Source organism: Schistocerca americana, chromosome 2 (assembly GCF_021461395.2).
Source record: "Schistocerca americana isolate TAMUIC-IGC-003095 chromosome 2, iqSchAmer2.1, whole genome shotgun sequence".
NCBI classification, from domain to species: domain Eukaryota; kingdom Metazoa; phylum Arthropoda; class Insecta; order Orthoptera; family Acrididae; genus Schistocerca; species Schistocerca americana.
The window spans coordinates 191,298,418-191,318,437 of NC_060120.1; the positions used below are offsets into that span (position 1 = coordinate 191,298,418).

A 20,020-nucleotide genomic window follows, 5' to 3' on the forward strand; every position below is an offset into this window, starting at 1 on the left:
AGTGTAAATTGTACAAATCTTACATCTGTAACCATGGAATGAATCTTTTATATATTTTTGTGCTAAGAATGGACTACCACAATAACCATAGTGCCAACATAATATAGTGCTGCTCACAACTACTGCAGTTACACCCATAATATTGTGAGTGGTTTCCCCATTGGCTTTTCTATAGCCTATTATTTCCTATCTTCCATCAGTGCAATAAGACATGCTCCTTTCATGTAGTGAAACTTGCTGTATCTTGATCAGTTTTGAATTACTTTTTTGACTTTATAAAATCTCACAGATAGACCCTGTTTTGCATATGTTAGGTCCATGTTTGTTTTATTTTTTGATGGTCTATTTAACTTAAAAAAAAAGCTGTAGTAAATATGCATATCAAGATTTTATTCACTATGCCTGCAAGACATCAAGAAACAATTTGTGTGTCTGATGTGTGGGTCTATTATCAAAGTGACCACAAAAGTTTATATATAGAGAGAAAAGTAGTGAAGCAAAAAATCTGTGTGCCACAGGATTATGTTATCACCAAATGTCACATGATATACATGGTTTTCCCTACACAGATTATTTGCATTCCAGTCCTAGAAAGAGGTGGAGTTTTGCCATTTCTGTGTATTTTCTTGTGTGATACAATATGGGCGGTTCACTATTTGTTCATATAAATTTTATTTTTGTTAACAATTATATGCTACAACATTGGAATGACAGATTTCTGTACTTTCTTCCCCATCTAGCTGTATGGCCAAATGTCTGTTGGTGAGCTGCTAGATGTAAGGAAAAGCATACTTAATTTCTTTCAAGATCTTAAGATACGTGTTTCTGTGTTTATGAGACAGAAACTGCAAAACAGTGACGGAAAATTTGTAATTGATCCATCAGGATTAGTACCACCAGGTGAGTACAGATATTACATAAATATAACAGAAGGCATCAGATAATTAATTACTTACTCTAGTAGCCAGATTTAAGAAATAGAATTATAACTTTTTTAAAATTAGTTTAATACAATTTTTTATTAGTGGCTGTTCATGTTTTGACACACCAGTCTAGGCACATCTCGTATTTAAGGAAATACTGACTGAATCAAGTGGTTCAGTGTTTAAGACACTAGTCTTGAACTCAAGATGAATCAGATTCAAATCCCTGACTCACGATTCTGATTTGGGTGTTTCATGGTTTCACTACATCACTCAAGAGCTGGTTCCATAAATTTCCTTCACCATTATTGTTTAGTGAAAGCTTCTGCTGTATCTCTAGAGAGATTTTCGTCATTAGGGTCTCGAACTTCACTACATTTAATTTTTCTCCCAAAGAAATATCAATGTGCTGCAGTCTTCACACATCATAGGTGCAGGCAGTTATCATAATTGGTGATATGCCACTGAATTTATATCAGAAGAGGTAAATGAGGAAGAAAAAATCTAATTAAAAACTATGGTTAATGGGGTTGCAGGAACCACAAGGAATTCCAGTGGCATGTAAAGAGCATGAAGGAGTAGGGGGAAAACATAGCTGCAAGTAATACCCAAGGATTCAGTACTTCCAAAAGATGGAAAAGAATGAGAGAAGCATGTTATTTTTAGGAAATATAGCCAAAAAGATTGTGTGGGACTGACATATGAGCTTTGCTCTTTATTTTGTGTTGTCAATATAATAGTAACCTAAGTATTTTATTCTACATTTTCTACCCATTTTTTACTTCTTGAGATTTCCTTGTGACAGCATGAAGTCAGTCTCGTTTTGCTTCATTTGATCCTCTCTTTATGTGATTATTTCTTTTTCAGTACTCTAGTGAGAATTTATTGACTTTGAATGTCTATCTTTCCAAATTATTGGTCATGCTGGTGAAGTGGATGACTCTTATGACCAAATCAGCAAAACATCATCATGAGGAGGGTGTCACAAGACACCTCAGTAACTAGGCACTCTGTCACAAGAACTTATATTCAACAAGCTAACATTGTGGAAGTCATCGCCCAGGGCTTCTGAAAGGAAAAGATCCATCACCATTACAATACTGCAAGGATTGTGAAATTGATGATGTAATGGGAAAAGTCAAGCATTGATGTCATGGGTGTTCAGTGGTTGACCCTCACACCTTGATTTGGAGGGCAAAATTGCCAACTGTTCAAATATCTTATGGGAATGCAGCTGGGTGCCATTGCTACAGCAACTGTACAAGGGAATTTAAAACCTCCGTTTTCAGAGAAATTCTGGTAAGATCACTCTCTCTCTCTCTCTCTCTCTCTCTCTCTCTCTCTCTCTCGCTGTGTGTGTGTGTGTGTGTGTGTGTGTGTGTGTGTGTGTGTGTGTGTGTGTGTGTGTGTGTGTAAACACTAGCAACCACAGACCGAAGAAGACCAACATCAGAAGTTATTGGTAGTGCATTTAATAATCAATGGGTGAGGTAGCATTAACTCTGCCCTTCTGTTTTATGACAAGGGAGGGAGCAGGGGTGGTCATAGACTGTGGGGCCACCTCAGTATTATCATCACTCTCACAGTGCACAGTTGGTCGATAGCGCAACTACGTCTGATCTGTCTTTCTCTGTAGCCATTGTGACAAGAGGTGACTTTGAGATGGGCCAACTCAGCTGGGTCCGAAATGACATGGGCCCATCATGTTGAGCCGGATTGTGACAACTATCAGCCTGCAGATATAAGTCAGTGTGAGGAGGATTCCTATAAACAGCATGTTCCAATGTACCATCAACCCACATCTTGACCAACACATCAAGGAAGGGAAGACAGCTATATTTTTCTAACTCTGTTATGAAACAAATATTCGGGTGGATTAACTTCAGCTGTTCTAAAAAGTCATTCAGATCCTCAGTGCCATGAGGCCAAACAACAACAGTATCATCTACGTATCTGGAAAAAAAAAAAACATGCAGGTTTCAAAGCTGCTGACTCAAAGGCACATTCCTTGAAGCCATCCATACAGAAATTGGCAATAGTAGGTGACAATGGGTTTCCATCGCAACTCCGTCTGTCTGCTCATAGTACTGGTCATTAAATAAAAAGAAAGTGGAAGTCAACACATGTTGAAATAGATTAATTTATTCAGCACTGAACCTAACCTCCATCAGCCGTAACAAACCACACAGAGGAATACAAGTGAAGAGAGAGACCACATCAAAACTTAATAGAATATCGGAATCACGCAAATGCATTCCCTGTAATTGACATAATAAATCTGTCGAGCACTTAATGTGGTGCTCATACTGACCTACTATAGGGCTCAACAAAGTGGCAATATGTTTTGCTTAAGGATATGTCTAAGCACCAATTTTACTCACAATTGAGTGAAGAGCAACCCGTTCTTGTCTACCTTAGGGAGGCTATATAACCTGAATGGAACAGCACAATAGGAATTAAGACTCTTGATAGTCCCCTGCGACAGGGAATTTTTCATCAGGAGGCTGTTAGTCTTTCTCTCAACATTTTTTGTGGGGTCAGCACCAATCCTGCAATACACTGAATCATACAGTAAACTGTGTGTGTGTGTGTGTGTGTGTGTGTGTGTGTGTGTGTGTGTGTGTGTGTGTGTGTTCTCTTTCTGGAGTTTCTCTGAGAGTCATTTTAAATTCCCTTACACAGTGCTTATTTGCTACAGTTATGCCTTGAAAATGACAGGGTGTGATCCTGCCAAAATATCGGGTTGTTGAAGACGTCGCCCAGCTGCATTCCTGTACTTTGTTTGAACATGCTGGGAGAAACTCAGGTCTCAAAATTGCTACTGTTTCAGTCTTTTATATATACCATCAAATTTAGGTACGCAGTCTCAGTCATTGCCAGTGGCTAATCATGAGGGGAGGTCAACACTAGTCTTCAAGCTGAGACGAGTCAGCAAGCTGCCACCACCAGATGCTGTCTTCACTATCCGCAGGCCACAGCCTGTGCTAAGTCTGGATGCTGCCAATGTGGCATATTTTCACTGACAGGTCCTCCCACTGGTGACTGACATCTGCTGCCTACCACCTTCCCAGTGGACTTGCACGTGAAGCGACTTAAACTTTCTCTCATTGGTGGTCACACAGCCCCAGCAGTCTCTTCAAAAGCAAAGGCCTCGTACAATGCACAAAGCATGATCCAAACGTATTTCCTTCCCTGGCCACACTGTGGGAGGAACACACAGTTCTGCCCCGAATACCTGGTCTGTACCAGGCTGACGGGTACACCATTTTGGCCATGAAGCCTTTATTTTTTTTTGTGGTAAACATTGAAGATGACGAGTGGTTCCCTCCTCATTAAAACATCATCTCCTGCCAGTCACAGGCGCTGCTCTCTTGTGAAAAAGCTGGTTGACATTCCTGTGACTGTCACTCCCTTCAAGAGTCTCACTGTGGTCTAGGGTAGGTGTCAGCATCCTTTTGAGTCGGAAGAGTCAGAAATTACAATTTATAAAATTTCAAAGTTTTTAAAGAGCCACAAAAATTTTTCTTACCTACAACAAATAGTACTTGCATTAATAAAGTTTTTTGATGAAAAAAGCTAATCTATTCATTAATAAGAAAAATATATGTTTATTTATATACTATAAGTAGTGTTTTTCACAACAAATTAGACAATATATATATGGTATTATTACATAATCACTTATTATTCAAGCAAAACATTAAAACAATTAAACATTCACTTACAACACTAACTTGTATTTCAATAACAAACAATTGAGCAAACAAATTCAATGGGAGTGATGGCTTTGCATTGGTTATTCAAGTAGAAAATTTAAACTTTACTAAACAATGTAACATGTATTTAAAAAATGATAACATACATTCGAGGGAACAAATTCAATGGGAGCGTTGGCTTTGCATAGTTTTAGAAAGTTTGGATAAATTTGGCTTATAACTTGTTGTATTAAGTTTCAAACATGACTCTAAATTTTCATTCATTAGTTGGCTCCTTACTTGACTTTTAATTATATTCATGCAAGAGAACACTTGCTCGCATGAATATGTTGATCCGAAGATAGTCAGCACTCCAAATGCCAACTTCTTCACATCACTGTAGCAATCTGGAAGACTATTCCATGAGTCGAATATAAGTGCCTCAACTCACGGCATTTTTTTTTAAGCTTTCCACTTTTGTTGTGTTTCATTCATACATTTCTGGACTTCCAACTCTTCCAATTTGCTTTTCAAACCCGTGAATTTTCCACTCCACAAAGCTTTACTTTTTAAATTGATCACTTGCATTTCTAGAGATCCACTATCAAGTCAAAATGGCTCAATGTGGATTTTGTTACTATTTGTGCTGAGAGGATTTACTATGAATGCTAGAGTGAATTTGTTGGCTTTGAATTGCTGAAATCTGTTAGCAAATTCTTCTTTCATTTTTTTAATAACTGTGCTGAAGTAACTCGAGTCAACAGTTGCACTGGTTTTATCGCGATATCGCTTTAGAAATTGAAAATGAAGTAATTTACTGCTCTGAATATCTTCTGCAAAAACAATTAATTTTTCTTCGAAACAAACCAATTCTTCCACCAAAACATAGGCTGGGTTTCCCTTTCCTGGCAGTTTTAGATTCAGCTCATTTAATTTTGCCATCATGTCCACCATCAAGTAAAATTTTTAGCTGCCATTTGCTGTTCTCTAATTCAGGGTGATTAATGCCTTTTTCATTGAGGAATGTATTTACTTCATTCAAGCACAAAGCAAAACATTTCAACACCTTACCTTTGGAAAGCCATCACACTTTATTGTGAAGGAGGAGATTGGAATACTGAGTCTCCATTTTGTTTAAGAATTCTTTAAACTGACAATGGTAGAGTGCTTTTGACAAGATGCTGTTAACAATCTTGATTACCAAATTCATGTCCTCAACTATTTCGGCTGGAAATGTTTGCGCACGAAGCGCTTCTCCGTGTATTATGCAGTGAAACGTAAGAATTTCGTGGTTTATTTTGCTTTGAAGAATCATTGTTGTCCCTTTATTTTTTCCTGTCATACTTCTGGCTCCATCAGTTGCTATTGAAACAATTTTATTTGAATTGATCTTATTATCGTCGAGGCATTTCTGCATGGCACTCGCTATGTCTTCCCCTCTAGTTTGTCCCAAGAGTGATAGCAATCCTAGAAGTTCTTCTTTCGGACCTTGGGAAGACATACGTCGCAAAAAGGGCAACTTGTGCCGTGTCTTTTATATCACAAGACTCATCGATAGCAAGCGATAAGGCAGAAGCCAGTTGAATGTCTTCCATCTGCAAATGTGTTACATTTGAAGACATTTTACTTGTTCTGTCTTGTACTGTTTTAGCGGATAGTGGCAGATCTTTGATTTTTTTCAAGATTTCTGGTTTGTTTTTGAAATCACAAAATAGTTCTTCAGATGCACGTATGAAGCAGTCTTTGACATACTCGCCATCTGTGAATGGTTTGCCTTTTTTTTCAATTTCTAGTGAAATATAATCTATCAAAAAACATTTTACATTGATATTTCCCAATTAAAAATACATAAATTGATGGATTAAATAATTCTCCAATAAGTGAATTATTAAAATGAATAATTCAGACACAAAACAATGTTTGTCTCACTCTGTGGTCACCTCCCGTGTGCGGTTGTCGCCGACCGGCATGCAAGGACTTGTCAGAACTCAGAACGTGCTTATTGCAGTGCGACAGTGACGAGTGTCACGGGGGAGGGGTGCGGTGAAAAGCGAGAACAATGAGCTGATTGTGAGTGATAGAAATGGTGCCTAATCCTCGTTAATTGATTCAGAATGATTAAATTTTTTTTTCGTATAAAATAGATAATAACTGTGTATGGAACTAAAGAGCCACAGCTTCACATCCAAAGAGCCGCATGTGGCTCGCGAGCCACAGGTTGCCAACCTTGGGTCTAGGGCATCATATTTCATCATGATCTTCTTCTGCAATCTGACGATGAGCCGTGGGCCAACTTAGAGTGACGAGGTGTGCACTTTATCTGTCGTATCCATAGGGGACCAAGGGAAAACAGAGTTGTTGCTGTGGCCTTCATCTTGGCTTTCAAGGGTGATATGTTGCCTGACAAGATCAAGGTGATGGTTTACCTATGTGACATAAAGCCCGATGTTCCTCCTCCTATGAGATGCTTCAGACGAATGAAGTTTGGACGTGTGTGTTCCTGTTGCATTACTACCCCTGCCTGCTGGGATTGTGGACATCTGCTGCATGTGAACATTTCTTGTGCCCCTCCCCCCACTTGTGTAAACTGCAGCAAGCTCCACTCTCTTTGCTCACCAGACTGCTCAGTTTTTAAGTGTGAGAAGAAAATCCAGGAGTATAAGGCCATGAACAAGCTCACATTTCGAGAGGCCAGAAAAAAGTGTGAACATCTTAATCCCAGACAAATGACACAATCTTTCGCTACAGTTGCAACGTCATTGCCTTCTCTGCTGATGGTGCCCTCCTCTGTTGCACCAGTTACAGTGGGCCCCCAGAGCCGCCCACTGATACCTGCCCCCATCCCCCCACCCCCCAGGTGGTTGGGGTCCCTTCTGGTGCTGTCACCGCACCCACTTCAGGAGCATTGGCTCCCACCTGCTGGTGACACCAGTACCCATCCTCCAGATGGAGGCACCTCATCCTTCTCCAGCTTCTCTTCCTTTCACAGTATCTGCTGGTACACAGCCAGACGCCAGCTGATGACTGAGGGAACCACAGGCTGGTGGCTTCCTCTGTGAAATCAATTCAGGGAAACCTCCTCAGTCCTTGTTTTCTGAGGAGGAGGAGGAGGAGGAGGAGGAGGAGGAGGAGGAGGACAGAAAGAAGCCCTCTAAGACACAGGGAACTCTGGTGGTCCCCACATCACTTGACCCTGCATGTACTCCTGTGCCCAAGGTGGAGATCCTGGTGGTCCCTGAGGCACCAGATCTCCCCAGGCAGTGTGCCATGGAACCTGTGTCAGTGGATCTCTTGATGTCGCATTGCAAAGTATGGCAGTACATGACGCTGGGTCATAACCTGCCCCCCCCCCCCCTGCCCCCCTCAGTATTCAGATAGTCTTATCCTCCAGTGGAATTGTAATGGATTTTCCACCACTTGGCTGAGCTAATGAGCTAAGGAAGGTTCTAAGCACATACCTTGCATTCTGTATTGCCATCCAGGAAACATGGTTTCCAGAAACTTGGAACTCTGCTCTTCATGGCTACTGAGGCCATTTTAAGAATCTTACTGACTTTGAGAGAGTATCTGGTGGAGTTTGTAAGTATGTGTTGAACTCTGTATACAGTGACTTTGTGCCTCCTGATACACCATTGGAGGCCGTGGCTGTCACGGTATGGGCATGCAAAGATTTTACCATCTGTAATGTTTATCTCCCTCCTGATGATGTTGTGTCCCAGAATGTACTGTCTGCATTACTCTTTCCACTCTCCCCACCTTTCCTAGTCTTCGGTGACTTCCCGTAACCCTTTGTGGGGTTGTACAATGATCACTGACCATTGATCAGAAAGACATCAAAACTTTACTGCTACAGCTTGATCTTTGCCTCATGAACTCTGGTGCCCTCAAGCACTTCAATGTGGCACATGGACCTTATTCGGCCATTGATATCTCCTTTTGCAGTCCTGGTCTTCTGCCATCTATTCACTGGAGGGTCTATGATGACCTGTGTGGTAGTGATGACGTCGCAGTCTTCCTGTCCCTCCCTCAGCGTTGCTCCTCTGGATACCTGCCCAGATGGGTTCTCCTTAATGCTGACTGGGATAGTTCAAAGACAGTACCCTGGTGGACCCCAGAGATCGCTGCCGGCTATTAGGGGTCATAGGCAGGCTCTCCAACACCATAAACAGCACCCTTCACTGAGGCACCTAATTACCTTTAAATGGCTCCATGCCTGCATCCGCTATGTCATCAAATGACGAAGCAAGAATCCTGGGAATGTTTTGTTTCCACCATTGGATCACGTACCTCTCCATCACAGGTATGGGCAAAGATCAGACAACTCAACAGCTTCCAATCCCCTGCATGTGTACCAAGTATTTCCTTAGATGGTGCCATTTATACTGATCCAGTCACTGTTGCTGAGCATTTTTCTGAGAATTATGCTCACACATCTGCGTCCATGAACTACCACCCTACCTTTTGGTTCATAAAACAGCGGGAGGAGCGAATGCACTTGTCTTTTACTGCCCACCACCTGGAGCCATATAATGCTCCATTCAGTGAATGGGAACTTTCCAGAGCCCTCATCCAGTGCCATGATTTGGCCCCAGGGCCTGACCGTATCCACAACCAAATGCTGAAACATCTCTCAGTGGATACTCAGCATCACATCCTTGCCCTCTTTAATCAGATCTGGAAGAGGGGTGAGTTTCCATCTGAGTGGCGAGTAAGTGTGATAGTACCAGTACTGAAATCGGGTAAGAACCCCCTCGAGATGGACAGTTATCACCCAATCAGCCTTACCGTTGTTCTCTGTAAGTTGCTTGAATGCATGGTGGGCAAATGGCTATGTTGGCTCCTTGAGCCTCAGGGCCTTTTGGCTACATCTCAGGGCAGTTTTCTCAAAGGTCACTCCACTGGTGATAATTTGGTTCACCTGGAATCCACCGTGTGGATGGCCTTTGCACGTTTCAGCACCTCATGACTGACTGTTTTGACCTACAGAAGACTTATGGCATGACATGGAATCACCACATCCTTACTGTCTTATATGAGTAGGGCTGGTCCACTCCCAGTTTTTGTCAAGAACTTCTTGTCGCACCATATGTTCCAAGTTCAAGAGGGTTCTTCACTCAGTACCCCCCCTTATCCAAGAGAATTGGGTCCCACATGTCTTTTACTGAGCATCCCCCTCTTTCTGGTGGCCATCAGTGGTCTGGCAGCTGTGGGGTCTTTGGCATCGCCCTCCTTGTATGCCGATGATTTTTGCTTTTATTATTGCTCCTCTAGTATGGTCGTTGTTGAGCAATGCCTACAAGGCGCCATATGAAAGGCACACTTAAGGGCTTTTACCCATGGATTTCGGTTTTCAGCCACCTAGACTTGGGTTGTGCACTTCTATCACCATCGTAGTGCCGACCCTCACACTCAGAGCTTTACCTAGGTGATCAGTTAATTCTTGTACTTGAGACACACAGCTTTCTGGGACTAGTCTGCGATTCCTGCCTGACGTGGCTTCCCCACCTTCACCAGCTTAAGCAAAAGTGCTGGAGACATCTCAAAACACTTTACTGCCTCATTAACACTAGCTGGGGTGCAGGTCACTCTATCCTTCTGTGGCTATATAAAGCTCTGATTCAGTCCCATCTTGACTATGGGAGTCTTGCATATGATTCAGCATCACCCTCAGCATTGTGGATACTGGACTCGATCATCGTGACAGGAGCCTTCCAAACTAGCCCTGTGAACAGCCTACTAGTCAAGGCTGGAGTACCTCTGTTTCCCATCAGCTGCTGAATTACGCTACACATGTTTGTAGCTTCCCTGAACATCCTAACTACGTACCCTTTTCCCTGGAAGAAAGCTCCACCTCCCACAGCAGTGTCCCAGAACTGGGTTTACAATTGGAGCATGCCTCCAGTGTCTCTGTTTGGAACTGCAACTTCCTCCACTGTCACCTCTGGTCAGGGAGACATCACATCTCCCCCCACGGCTTGTGCCCTAACCTGGGATTTACCTCAATGTCTCCTTTGGCCCAAAAGATTCTGTTGCCGCACAATTTTTCACCACCTGTTCTTGGCTGTCTGAGAAGTACCTGAGTTCAGAAGCGGTATTTATCAATGGCTCAACAATCGACAAATGAACAAGCTTTGCATACACACATGCACAGTGCGTTGAACTCCAATCTCTGCTAAATGGCTGCAGTGTCTTCACTGCTGAATTGATGGCCATTAAATTAGTCTGTAACAGTGTTCATTCTTGCACTGCAAGAGTATCTTAATCTGTAGTGACTCCCTTAGCAGCCTTTAGGCTATAGACCAATGCTACTCTCCTCACCCACTAGTTATGGCTATCCACGATCTTGTCTCAGACCTCCATCAAGCTGGGCGGCCAGTTGTTTTTGTTTGGACCCCAGATCATGTTGGGATTTTGGGAAATGAATGAGCTGACTGGTTGACCAACCTGGCCACCAGGATGCCAGTTCTAGAAATGGGGATCCCAGAAACGGACTTTGGTTGTTTATATGCCATCAGTTGCTGGAAGTCTGGAACTCAGAATGGTCTGCCCTGATTACCCCATGAGGACAATTAAGGAGACCACAGCCACTTGGCAGTCTTTCCTGCTTGCTTCTCGCAGGGAATCCACTGCCCTGTGCATTTACCACACTTGGCTGACCCATTGCCACGTTCTCAGACATGAGGATTCCCCTCACTGCTGATGTGGAGCCTGCCTGACAGTGGCCCACATACTCATAGACTGACCTAATTTGGATGCTTTGAGGCGGCATCTTAATCTTCCTGATGCTATCGCTGTTGCTAGCATACAATGCCAGCTTGGCTGACCTGGAGTTATATTTTGCTCATGAAGGTGGTTTCTATTTATCCCTGTAAGGTAGATTGTCTCTCTCCGGCTCAACCCCCCTTTACTGTCGCCAGAGGTCCTTTGGCTGCCCTCAGTGGGTGGCCCAGCTGGTCCTCTATCTTTTCCACCGTTTTGATTCTCTTTATTCTTTTTCATTTCTCAGTTTTAATGCTTTGTTTTGACTGATCTTTTAATGACTTATCTTTGCCGTCTTTTTTCTGAGCTTTTCAGGATTTTCCTTTCTCCTCCCTTTGACGACTACTCCTGGTTTGCCATTTAATGCACGAAGGGGCTGATGACTTTGCAGTTTAGTCCATTTTACTCCAAACCAACCAACCAACCCAGTGGACTGGGGTTCATGCCTAGACTGTCCGGTCATCACTGGCCAAGTGGGCAAACACTATTGATTTTCATTGCCCCATGCAGAACTCACGCTGTCACTGTTCGCCATTGCTCTGTGTTGGTACATGCCGGGGGCCTCTGTTTGATCCTGTCTGGCCTGGTATACTTTGTTGTGATTCAGCATTACAGCTGCCATACCAATGGCATTACTTTGCTGGCTGCCACTTGTTTGAGCAAAGGCCACTTTCTCAGTACTGAGTTCACTGCTGTAGCTTGTTATGAAATAAAGGGGTATTCTTCAAAGAATACTGTTTCCATGACCACTTGTCGCCACAGTACTGTAGCCATGCCCAAGTTGGTGAATTGCAGATATCCTGATTTATCACAGCCATCCTTACCACCAACCATAGCAGTCTCTCATACAGGCTGCTAAAAGTGGTGTCAGAAGTTTTGATCCTTGAACAAAGTAATGTGATGAGTGGACTTACTCTTTTTCCCTCATCTGCTCAAGCGCAAGACTGCATAAGAACTTGAAGGTGGAATTTATGAGGTTGAAGAATCTTTTCAGTTGTGAGGAAATTCTAGGAAAGATTATGCTGGATAGCGGCCAGTGAGGTACATGCGGTGCAGTCAATTGAGCCACAGCATTCTGGTGTGCAGTCAGCACCAGTTAAATGTCACATGTGCTGGCACTGTGGTTATTTTACTGAGCACTGTATAGAATCAAGGTGATTTATAATCAGATGAAAAAATTAACACAGTGTGATACTATTACACTTGCATGTTTTGCTCGGGCAAAGATTCTAGAATGTCAGAGTTAGGGTGTTTCCTCACAAGATGCGATTTAATGCTTGGTAGATCAGGTAGATACCTTGACGCAGATAACTCACAGATGCACAAGCAATTAAATGCTATCTCCAGTTTAATTGCTCCTTCATTAGAGCCAACTACTGCTAGTTTAGTTAACCCATTTCTGGAAAACACACCAGAGGATGTTTTGGCATTGACAGGTTGTAGCGGTTTGCCTACTTTTGTTTCTTCATTGATTGTCCTCTGTGTCAACATACTGCGTAGATACACTGGCTGAAAAGTGGGGTTTGTAATTTGGACACTGACTACTGTAAATAATGTAGCCGACAGATGCACAGTTGCATCTCAGTCTTTTACTTTCACTGTTCACCCCCCCCCCCCCCCCCCCCTCCCAATAATACACAGTTATATGGCTAGTGCACTATTGATTAACCTTCGATAAGCCTCATTAGTAGGTTTCAGGCGAACTTCCACATACTGCTACAATAGTTTACTGTTGAACATCTACGAGCTGTAAAAACCTAACCACACAGTTCAGTCTTTCAGATAAATTGAACAGTCACTGTCATTGTTTTAACACATGGCCTATTGGTGTAACACTTGTTTCACTGTTAAGTTGATGCATTGTTGTCACTCTAACAAATACAGGTTCCTCGTCTGAAACTCAGCCATGGACTGACTGTCCCGTGACCAAAAATCGGGCCCTTATATGAGGGCCGTTCAGAAAGTAACCTCCGGTTGATTTAAAAAAATACACCAAGTTAAATAAAAATATTTTAATATATACATCTTACAACTACATCTTTGCACTATTTTTCTACATAGTCTCCATAGCGATTGAGGCACTTATCGCATCTCTTCACAAGCTTTGAAATTCCTTCTGCATAAAAATCACCCGCTTGTGCCTGGAGCCAGCCTGTGACCGCATCTTTGAGCTCTTCGTCATCATCAAACCGCTGTGACCCGAGCCATTTCTTCAAATGCATGAAGAGGTGATAATCACTTGGCGCCAGGTCTGGGCTGTAAGGTGGATGGTTGATAACGTCCCACTTGAAGGACTCAAGAAGGGCCGTTGTTCTGCGAGCAGAGTGAGGACGGGCGTTATCGTGCAAAAAAATGATACCGGAAGTCAGCATACCACGGCGTTTGTTCTGTATAGCCTGTCGTAGCTTTTTTATTGTTTCACAGTACACGTCTTGATTAATGGTCGTACCACGTTCCATGAATTCAACCAACAACACCCCTTTGGCATCCCAAAACACCGTTGCCATCAGTTTTCTGGCAGAAAAATCTTGCGAGGCTTTTCTTGGTTTGGTAGGCGAATTTGAATGTGCCCACATCTTTGATTGTTCTTTTGTCTCAGGGTTCACGTACTTAATCCTGGTTTCGTCACCGGTCACGATTCTGTTTAACAATGGTTCTCCTTCGTCCTCATAACGTGACAGAAAGTCTAATGCAGAGGTAGGTAAGAATTTTGGGCACCCATTGTGCACAGAACTTACGGTAACCCAATCTTGCTGTCACTATCTCGTACAAGAGAGTCTTAGAAATCTGTGGAAAACCAGTAGACAACTCCGACATTGAGAAACGTCGATTTTCACGAACTTTTGCATCAACTGTCTGAACGAGTCACCAATGATGGTCTACCACTCCTCTCTTCATCATGAACGTTTTCTCGTTCACTTTTAAATAAACTTTTAAATAAACGTACCCATTCACGGACAACTCCTTCACTCATAACTCTTGGTCCGTACACGGCACAAAGCTCACGATGAATAGCTGCTGCAGAATATCCTTTGGCTGTAAAAAACCTTATGACAGCACGCACTTCACATTTGGCGGGGTTTTCTATTGCAGCACACATTTCAAACTGCCACAAAAACTAAACTAGCGCAGGTTCGACGTTCACTCGACCACGGCTTGATGCCGACTGACCTGTTGAGTGCGTGAACGCACAGATGGCGTCGCTACTCCCCTCACAACCCGCACTGTGACCAATCGGAGGTTACTTTCTGAACCGTCCTTGTATATCATCACAATAATAGGCCCTGAAACTACACATAGTTTGATGTTTAATTTACAGAAATCACAATTAAAACTTAACTCAATAAATTAACTGAGTACATAAAAAATTGGTTCCTTTGAACAGTTTCTTCCACTACAAGAGTTAGGCCGAATTATTTGTTTAAATCATGAAATTAACGTATGTCATTATGCAAACAGTACTTTTGACAAAGCTTTTAATTAAATTGGAATTAATTAAGGGCTGGCTTTGCTAACATATTTTCAAATAGAGCCAAATAAATACTCAAAGAATGCTAGTGTTTTGTCTTCCAAACATTTATAATTATTATAGAATTTATATTTGTCTAAAAGCGAACAATAGAATTTAAGTTATGAAACAATTACTGATTTCACTAGTGATAGCCAAAATAAATTAGAAAATCAATTACTTACATAAAATTAAGCACAAAATTAGATTTGGTGTTATATTATTTAAAGCTGAAGGCTAACCTTTCTCTTTTATGAAAATGCAAATTATATTGACGTATGTTAATGGTACTTAATTCAAAAATGAAAAAATGAATTTTAAGGAGGCAGATGGCAAAACAAGAGGGGAAGTAAATATCTCAGCTTGCTTCGTCAAAAGGTAACCTAGAAGCAACTGCAGGGCTGGGTTTCTGGACAGACAAACAGCTGTTACAGATGACCAAGTTGCGCTTAACAGGTGAAGTAACGGCATGTGTGATGTATCATGAGGAGCTGAAGACGGCACATACACTCCAGCAGGGTAAGGAAGGGCTTGTGTAGCACAACAAGGAACAGAACTGTAAGAGTTTCTTTTGCAAGCAGCTGAATGGAATGTCACAGAGACAAAATAGATCAGTGGAAAATTTTCTTTATCGGATAAGAATGATAAAAGCGTGAGTTGATGGGGAATGACGAGACACACAAGTTAATGTGCCGGGAAACGGAATATAGAGCACTGGATACTTTCCTAAGGGGACTTCTACATAATATTTGAAGGGAGTGTGCATACAGAAAACCCCAAAGACTTTCCTGCAGCCATGAGGATAGCCACAGGGGTACAAGATAAAAGGTGTATCTTCTCTGCAGACATGGGCACGTGGGCCGCATTCAGAAGCAGTGTCACCAACCAAAATGTAATAAGTGTGGAGTGGCTAGGTTCCATGAACAGAGTTGTAACAGTAAAAAGTGAAATGGATAAGGGCGAAGTAATCAGCCATTAAACTCTGTATTCACTGGAAGCATTTCCAGTAAGTTTCACTGCTATGAAGGCATATGCATAGGTGGAATTTTGCTTAATTGGTATAAAAAATGGTTGAGAGCGTAAGGTAATATTGGACACAGACTCACATGTCTCTGGTAAGTATGGACCTCTTTGGTAAGAGGGAGTGGAAGCCTCTGCATTATAGTAAATAATAATGTGGCATTGTTAGGTTCAGCAATACTGGAGTTTTTTTAGTATCTGACAGTGGTTTGGATTCCTTACCTGGCACGAATATTGGTAGGGAGAATATGTCAGAGGTACAAACAAACCTGTTGAAGGAACATACACAACTGAGCATTATAGTAGAGATTGAAAATACTGCTTCAGTTGTAAGGTTTTTCGCTATTTTGTCAAACACTGACATTTTGAGCCCGTGGCTGTGTATGGGTGTGTACAAAATATAGGTTGACTCTTACATAGAAGATTGCAGCAACTTCTTAGTGTGTGAATGATGCTTTACATTATCTGCATACATATACATAAAAGAGTGCATTATACAATTTTCGTTGCTGCAAGATCATAAGCAGTCTGCACTGGAACATAATGGCGTGTGTTCTTCATCGGCACCACCACCCTAAGTCAACTGGGGAAACAAAAGGCGAAAGCAAATGTAAAATGTGAACTAGTCATCTGAAGACGAACGTGTTAGTTTGGAACCGGTAACAGCACTGTTTAAATAGATAAATAGCATTGTAAAAAGTGGCTGATTGTTGTAATCTTCTATGTAAGAGTCAGCGTATAAGGTTTTTTATTTTTCAATGCTTAGACCAGTTTCAAGCTGTTACATACTCATCATCAGATATGATACTGAAAATAAACAAGAGACTGAAGCTAATAGTAACTTTTACACACATTAGGACACATAAGAAAACAAAAAAGAAGTACCATGTAACATTTTAGACAACGGTGGCTGGGCTAGGTGTGGTAAAACTAAGTCAATGCCAAAGTGGCACCAGACAATGGAATGGATGACTTTCCGGGTAAAGAAGAATGGAATGAGCACCAGGACACTTACACTTTGTGCTGTGATCCTGAGAGCATGAAGTAGCATACACGGAGGAGATAGTAAAGTAGTGAACTAGCCTGGTTGTTCACAATTTGAATTAATAATTTACATGCAAAGGGGAAAAGATAAAGAATTTCAAAAGAGTTATATGAAAAGCGTACGTTACGAGTGAAAAAGGAACATATTGAATCTGGGACAGTACAGAATTGTAGTAAAACTGCGGGTTAGGAGCTACTTAAAGCTTACAGCTTATGCATAAACCGCAACACTAAATGAATTTTTTCCCCTTTTCCACGAGAGGCTCTTTTTTTTTTTTTTTTTTTTTTTTTTTTTTTTTTTTTTTTTTTTTTGTGTGTGTGTGTGTGTGTGTGTGTGTGTGTGGGGGGGGGGGGGGGGTTATGTAAGGCGATGTGGGATAATGCATCATAGCTATGAGCTAACAGAAGATAGTTATGTGCCACTCCTTTTCACTGTCAAAAGTCCCTATACTGTGTAATAGCTAGCAGGAATAGCAGTAAAGGGACACATTGAAAATAGGAGCAATACAGCAAGGTAATAAAACTGCTAGCCAAAAGCCAGTAATTCAACAAGGCCTACATAAGATAAGACAATTAAATTGTACATCATGAATGAGAGGCAAATTTTAATTTAGTGGGGCACAATAAATTAAAAGAGGACTTTTGCAGCTATGTTGGGCAGAAACTGGGAAGACCTTGAAGTTCTCATTATGGGAATAGGCATGTGCCATTTAGTGGGTTCCCTAATTAAGGGACACTAAAGTAGTGGCAGAAGGACTGACCCAGTTAAGAAAAATACATGTGTAATTTCGATTTCCTCTAAAATATTTAAAATAGACCTCTTATGCTGGATATGTGAAATGCTGCCATCAGTGTTTATAACTGAGATGGAATTATTATGGTCTTTCAGGTGATTAGCGAGGGCAGATTTAGAACTGGTAAGGTCCTGATGCTCTCTTAACCATATGCTAAAGGAACAGTCCATTTGGCCTATGTAGGTGGAAGAAGACTCACTACATTGGATTCGATAGACAGTTGTCATCTCTAGTTTCATGGTGCTTCAGTAGGTGTCCGAACTTATGGCGCATATGGAAGGTGGGTATAATCCCCTCTTTTGTAAGGCATTTACTGATCCTAGGAGGTACAACACCTACATATAGGATCCTGCCAAAACATGTTTTGGAATTATCAATACTAGTAGATCACAGGGTAATTTCAAACCGAATGTTGGATGTAACTTTTGATTGCATTGGGCAGAGGAGAATGTCAATAAGATTTGGCTGGTAATCATTAGCATGTACTATAAATTTAATGATATTCAATTCACGCTGGTAGTTTTGTGTTGAGAGAGGGACTCTAATTGTGCCTCAAAGCACTGGATGAAGGGCAGCCATTTGGTTAGCAGTGTTATTACTTTGCTGTATTGCTCCTATTTTTAATATGTTGCTTTATTGCTATTGCTGCTAGCTATTAAATATTATAGGGGTTTCTGACCGTGAGGACTTAAAGCTTAAGCTACCTTCCATTTTGCTTAGTAGGAAGATTTTTTTTTTAGTAGGAATGGCACATGACTATATTCTTTTAGCTCATGACTGTGGCAAATTATTCCACATCACCTTATGTGTCCCCATTAAATTAAAATTGCATTCTGCTCATGGAAGAGGCACTCCATTTCTTTCCTGATTCAGTGCTACATCCGCCATGCAGATGGCACCACCTTGCCCGCTGCTGCCATTGCTTGAGGGAAGATGCCACACACTCTCTGCCTGTTTGGGTGCTTCTGATAGTTGTCTTCTCAGTATTTTCTTCACTGCTGTAGCTTGTTATGAAATAAAGGTATTTTCTCCTAGCCAGTACTCTTGCCATGTCCGATCATTGTCCACCACCTGCCACCACCAATTCAGCCATGCCCATAGTGGTGAATTGGAGACATCCAGATCTATCGCACCTGACATCACCACCACCTGTAGGGTCACTAACCCAGGCCGCTACACTATGGATTATTTAAAGACTCAACAGCTGTAGCTCAGAAGTTACACAAGATAAGTGTTTCTGCTTTGAGGCCAGAGCCCCCCCACTGCAGCCATTGTCTCCTCCCCTACAATGCTATCTGCACAGATACAGGCCAACTTGTTTTGTGTGCACTCTACCCATGACTTCAGCTTCTTAAATGCCACAGGCTTAGAGGCAGTGAAATCTTCTGAAGTACTGATAACTAGGCTTCTTGATAAATCATCTGAGTGATATTTATGCTAACAATGCATTGGAAGTAAAATATTGTTGTTTTGGACATATCGGATTTGTGATATATCTAAATGAGTTACTATAATCATTACTATTGTTATAGTTGTTAGGTTGAAAATATAAAATTGTTATATTTTCATTTGTTGTAATGATATGTAAGCCATTGTTGACTTACACACATTTTGCCAAGATTTTTTTTTTGTAAAAAAAGTTTTTAATTTAAAAAAACTATAAGGCAGGTTACTTACCCTTAACTAATATTAGCCTAGATGTGTCGGAGAGGAAGTAGTATTTGGAAATCAGCAAAATTAACATAACTTTACAGTGTCTTAATTTTTTTATTAGGAGCCAGAGGCACAAATGTGTGTGTGATGTCACTAAATACCTATACCATCAAAAAGTCAATATGAATTGTGTGAAAAAAATAATTAAGTACTACTTACCATTTGAATGTCAACCTCTGTAACTGATTGGTCAGCACAGCTGACTGTTGTGCAGAGGACCGGGGTTCAATTCCTGGCCTAGCCAGGATTTTTCATTGGTGGAAGGACTGGTATGGGGTGCACTCAGCCTTGTGTGGCCAACTGAGGAGCTACTCAACTAATTGGTAGTGGTCCCAGGTTCAAGAAATCCGACAATGACTGGGAGATTGGTATGCTGACCACATGTCCCTCCATACTGCATCTGATGATGCCATTGGCAGAGGATGATACACCACTCAGTTGGGTGTGACTAGCCCATCAGGGCTATCAGAAACACTATCAGAGAGGTTGCTGAGGATGTCGAAATATCCTTTAGGTCATGCCAGCAAGTTTTTCAGATGTTTTGGGTGTGAAACATGTAGCTGT

At 41.6% G+C, this 20,020-nt stretch overlaps 1 protein-coding gene across 1 annotated transcript in view; it reads left to right on the forward strand.

Moving 5' to 3' along the window:
• The window catches only part of LOC124596060 (protein OSCP1), a 35,738-nt gene that overhangs the window by 11,390 nt on the left and 4,328 nt on the right, over positions 1-20,020 (forward strand). The window contains exon 3 of the mRNA XM_047135036.1: positions 741-900. Coding sequence (XP_046990992.1) covers positions 741-900 — 160 coding nt within the window. The remainder of the gene's footprint in view (positions 1-740; positions 901-20,020) is intronic.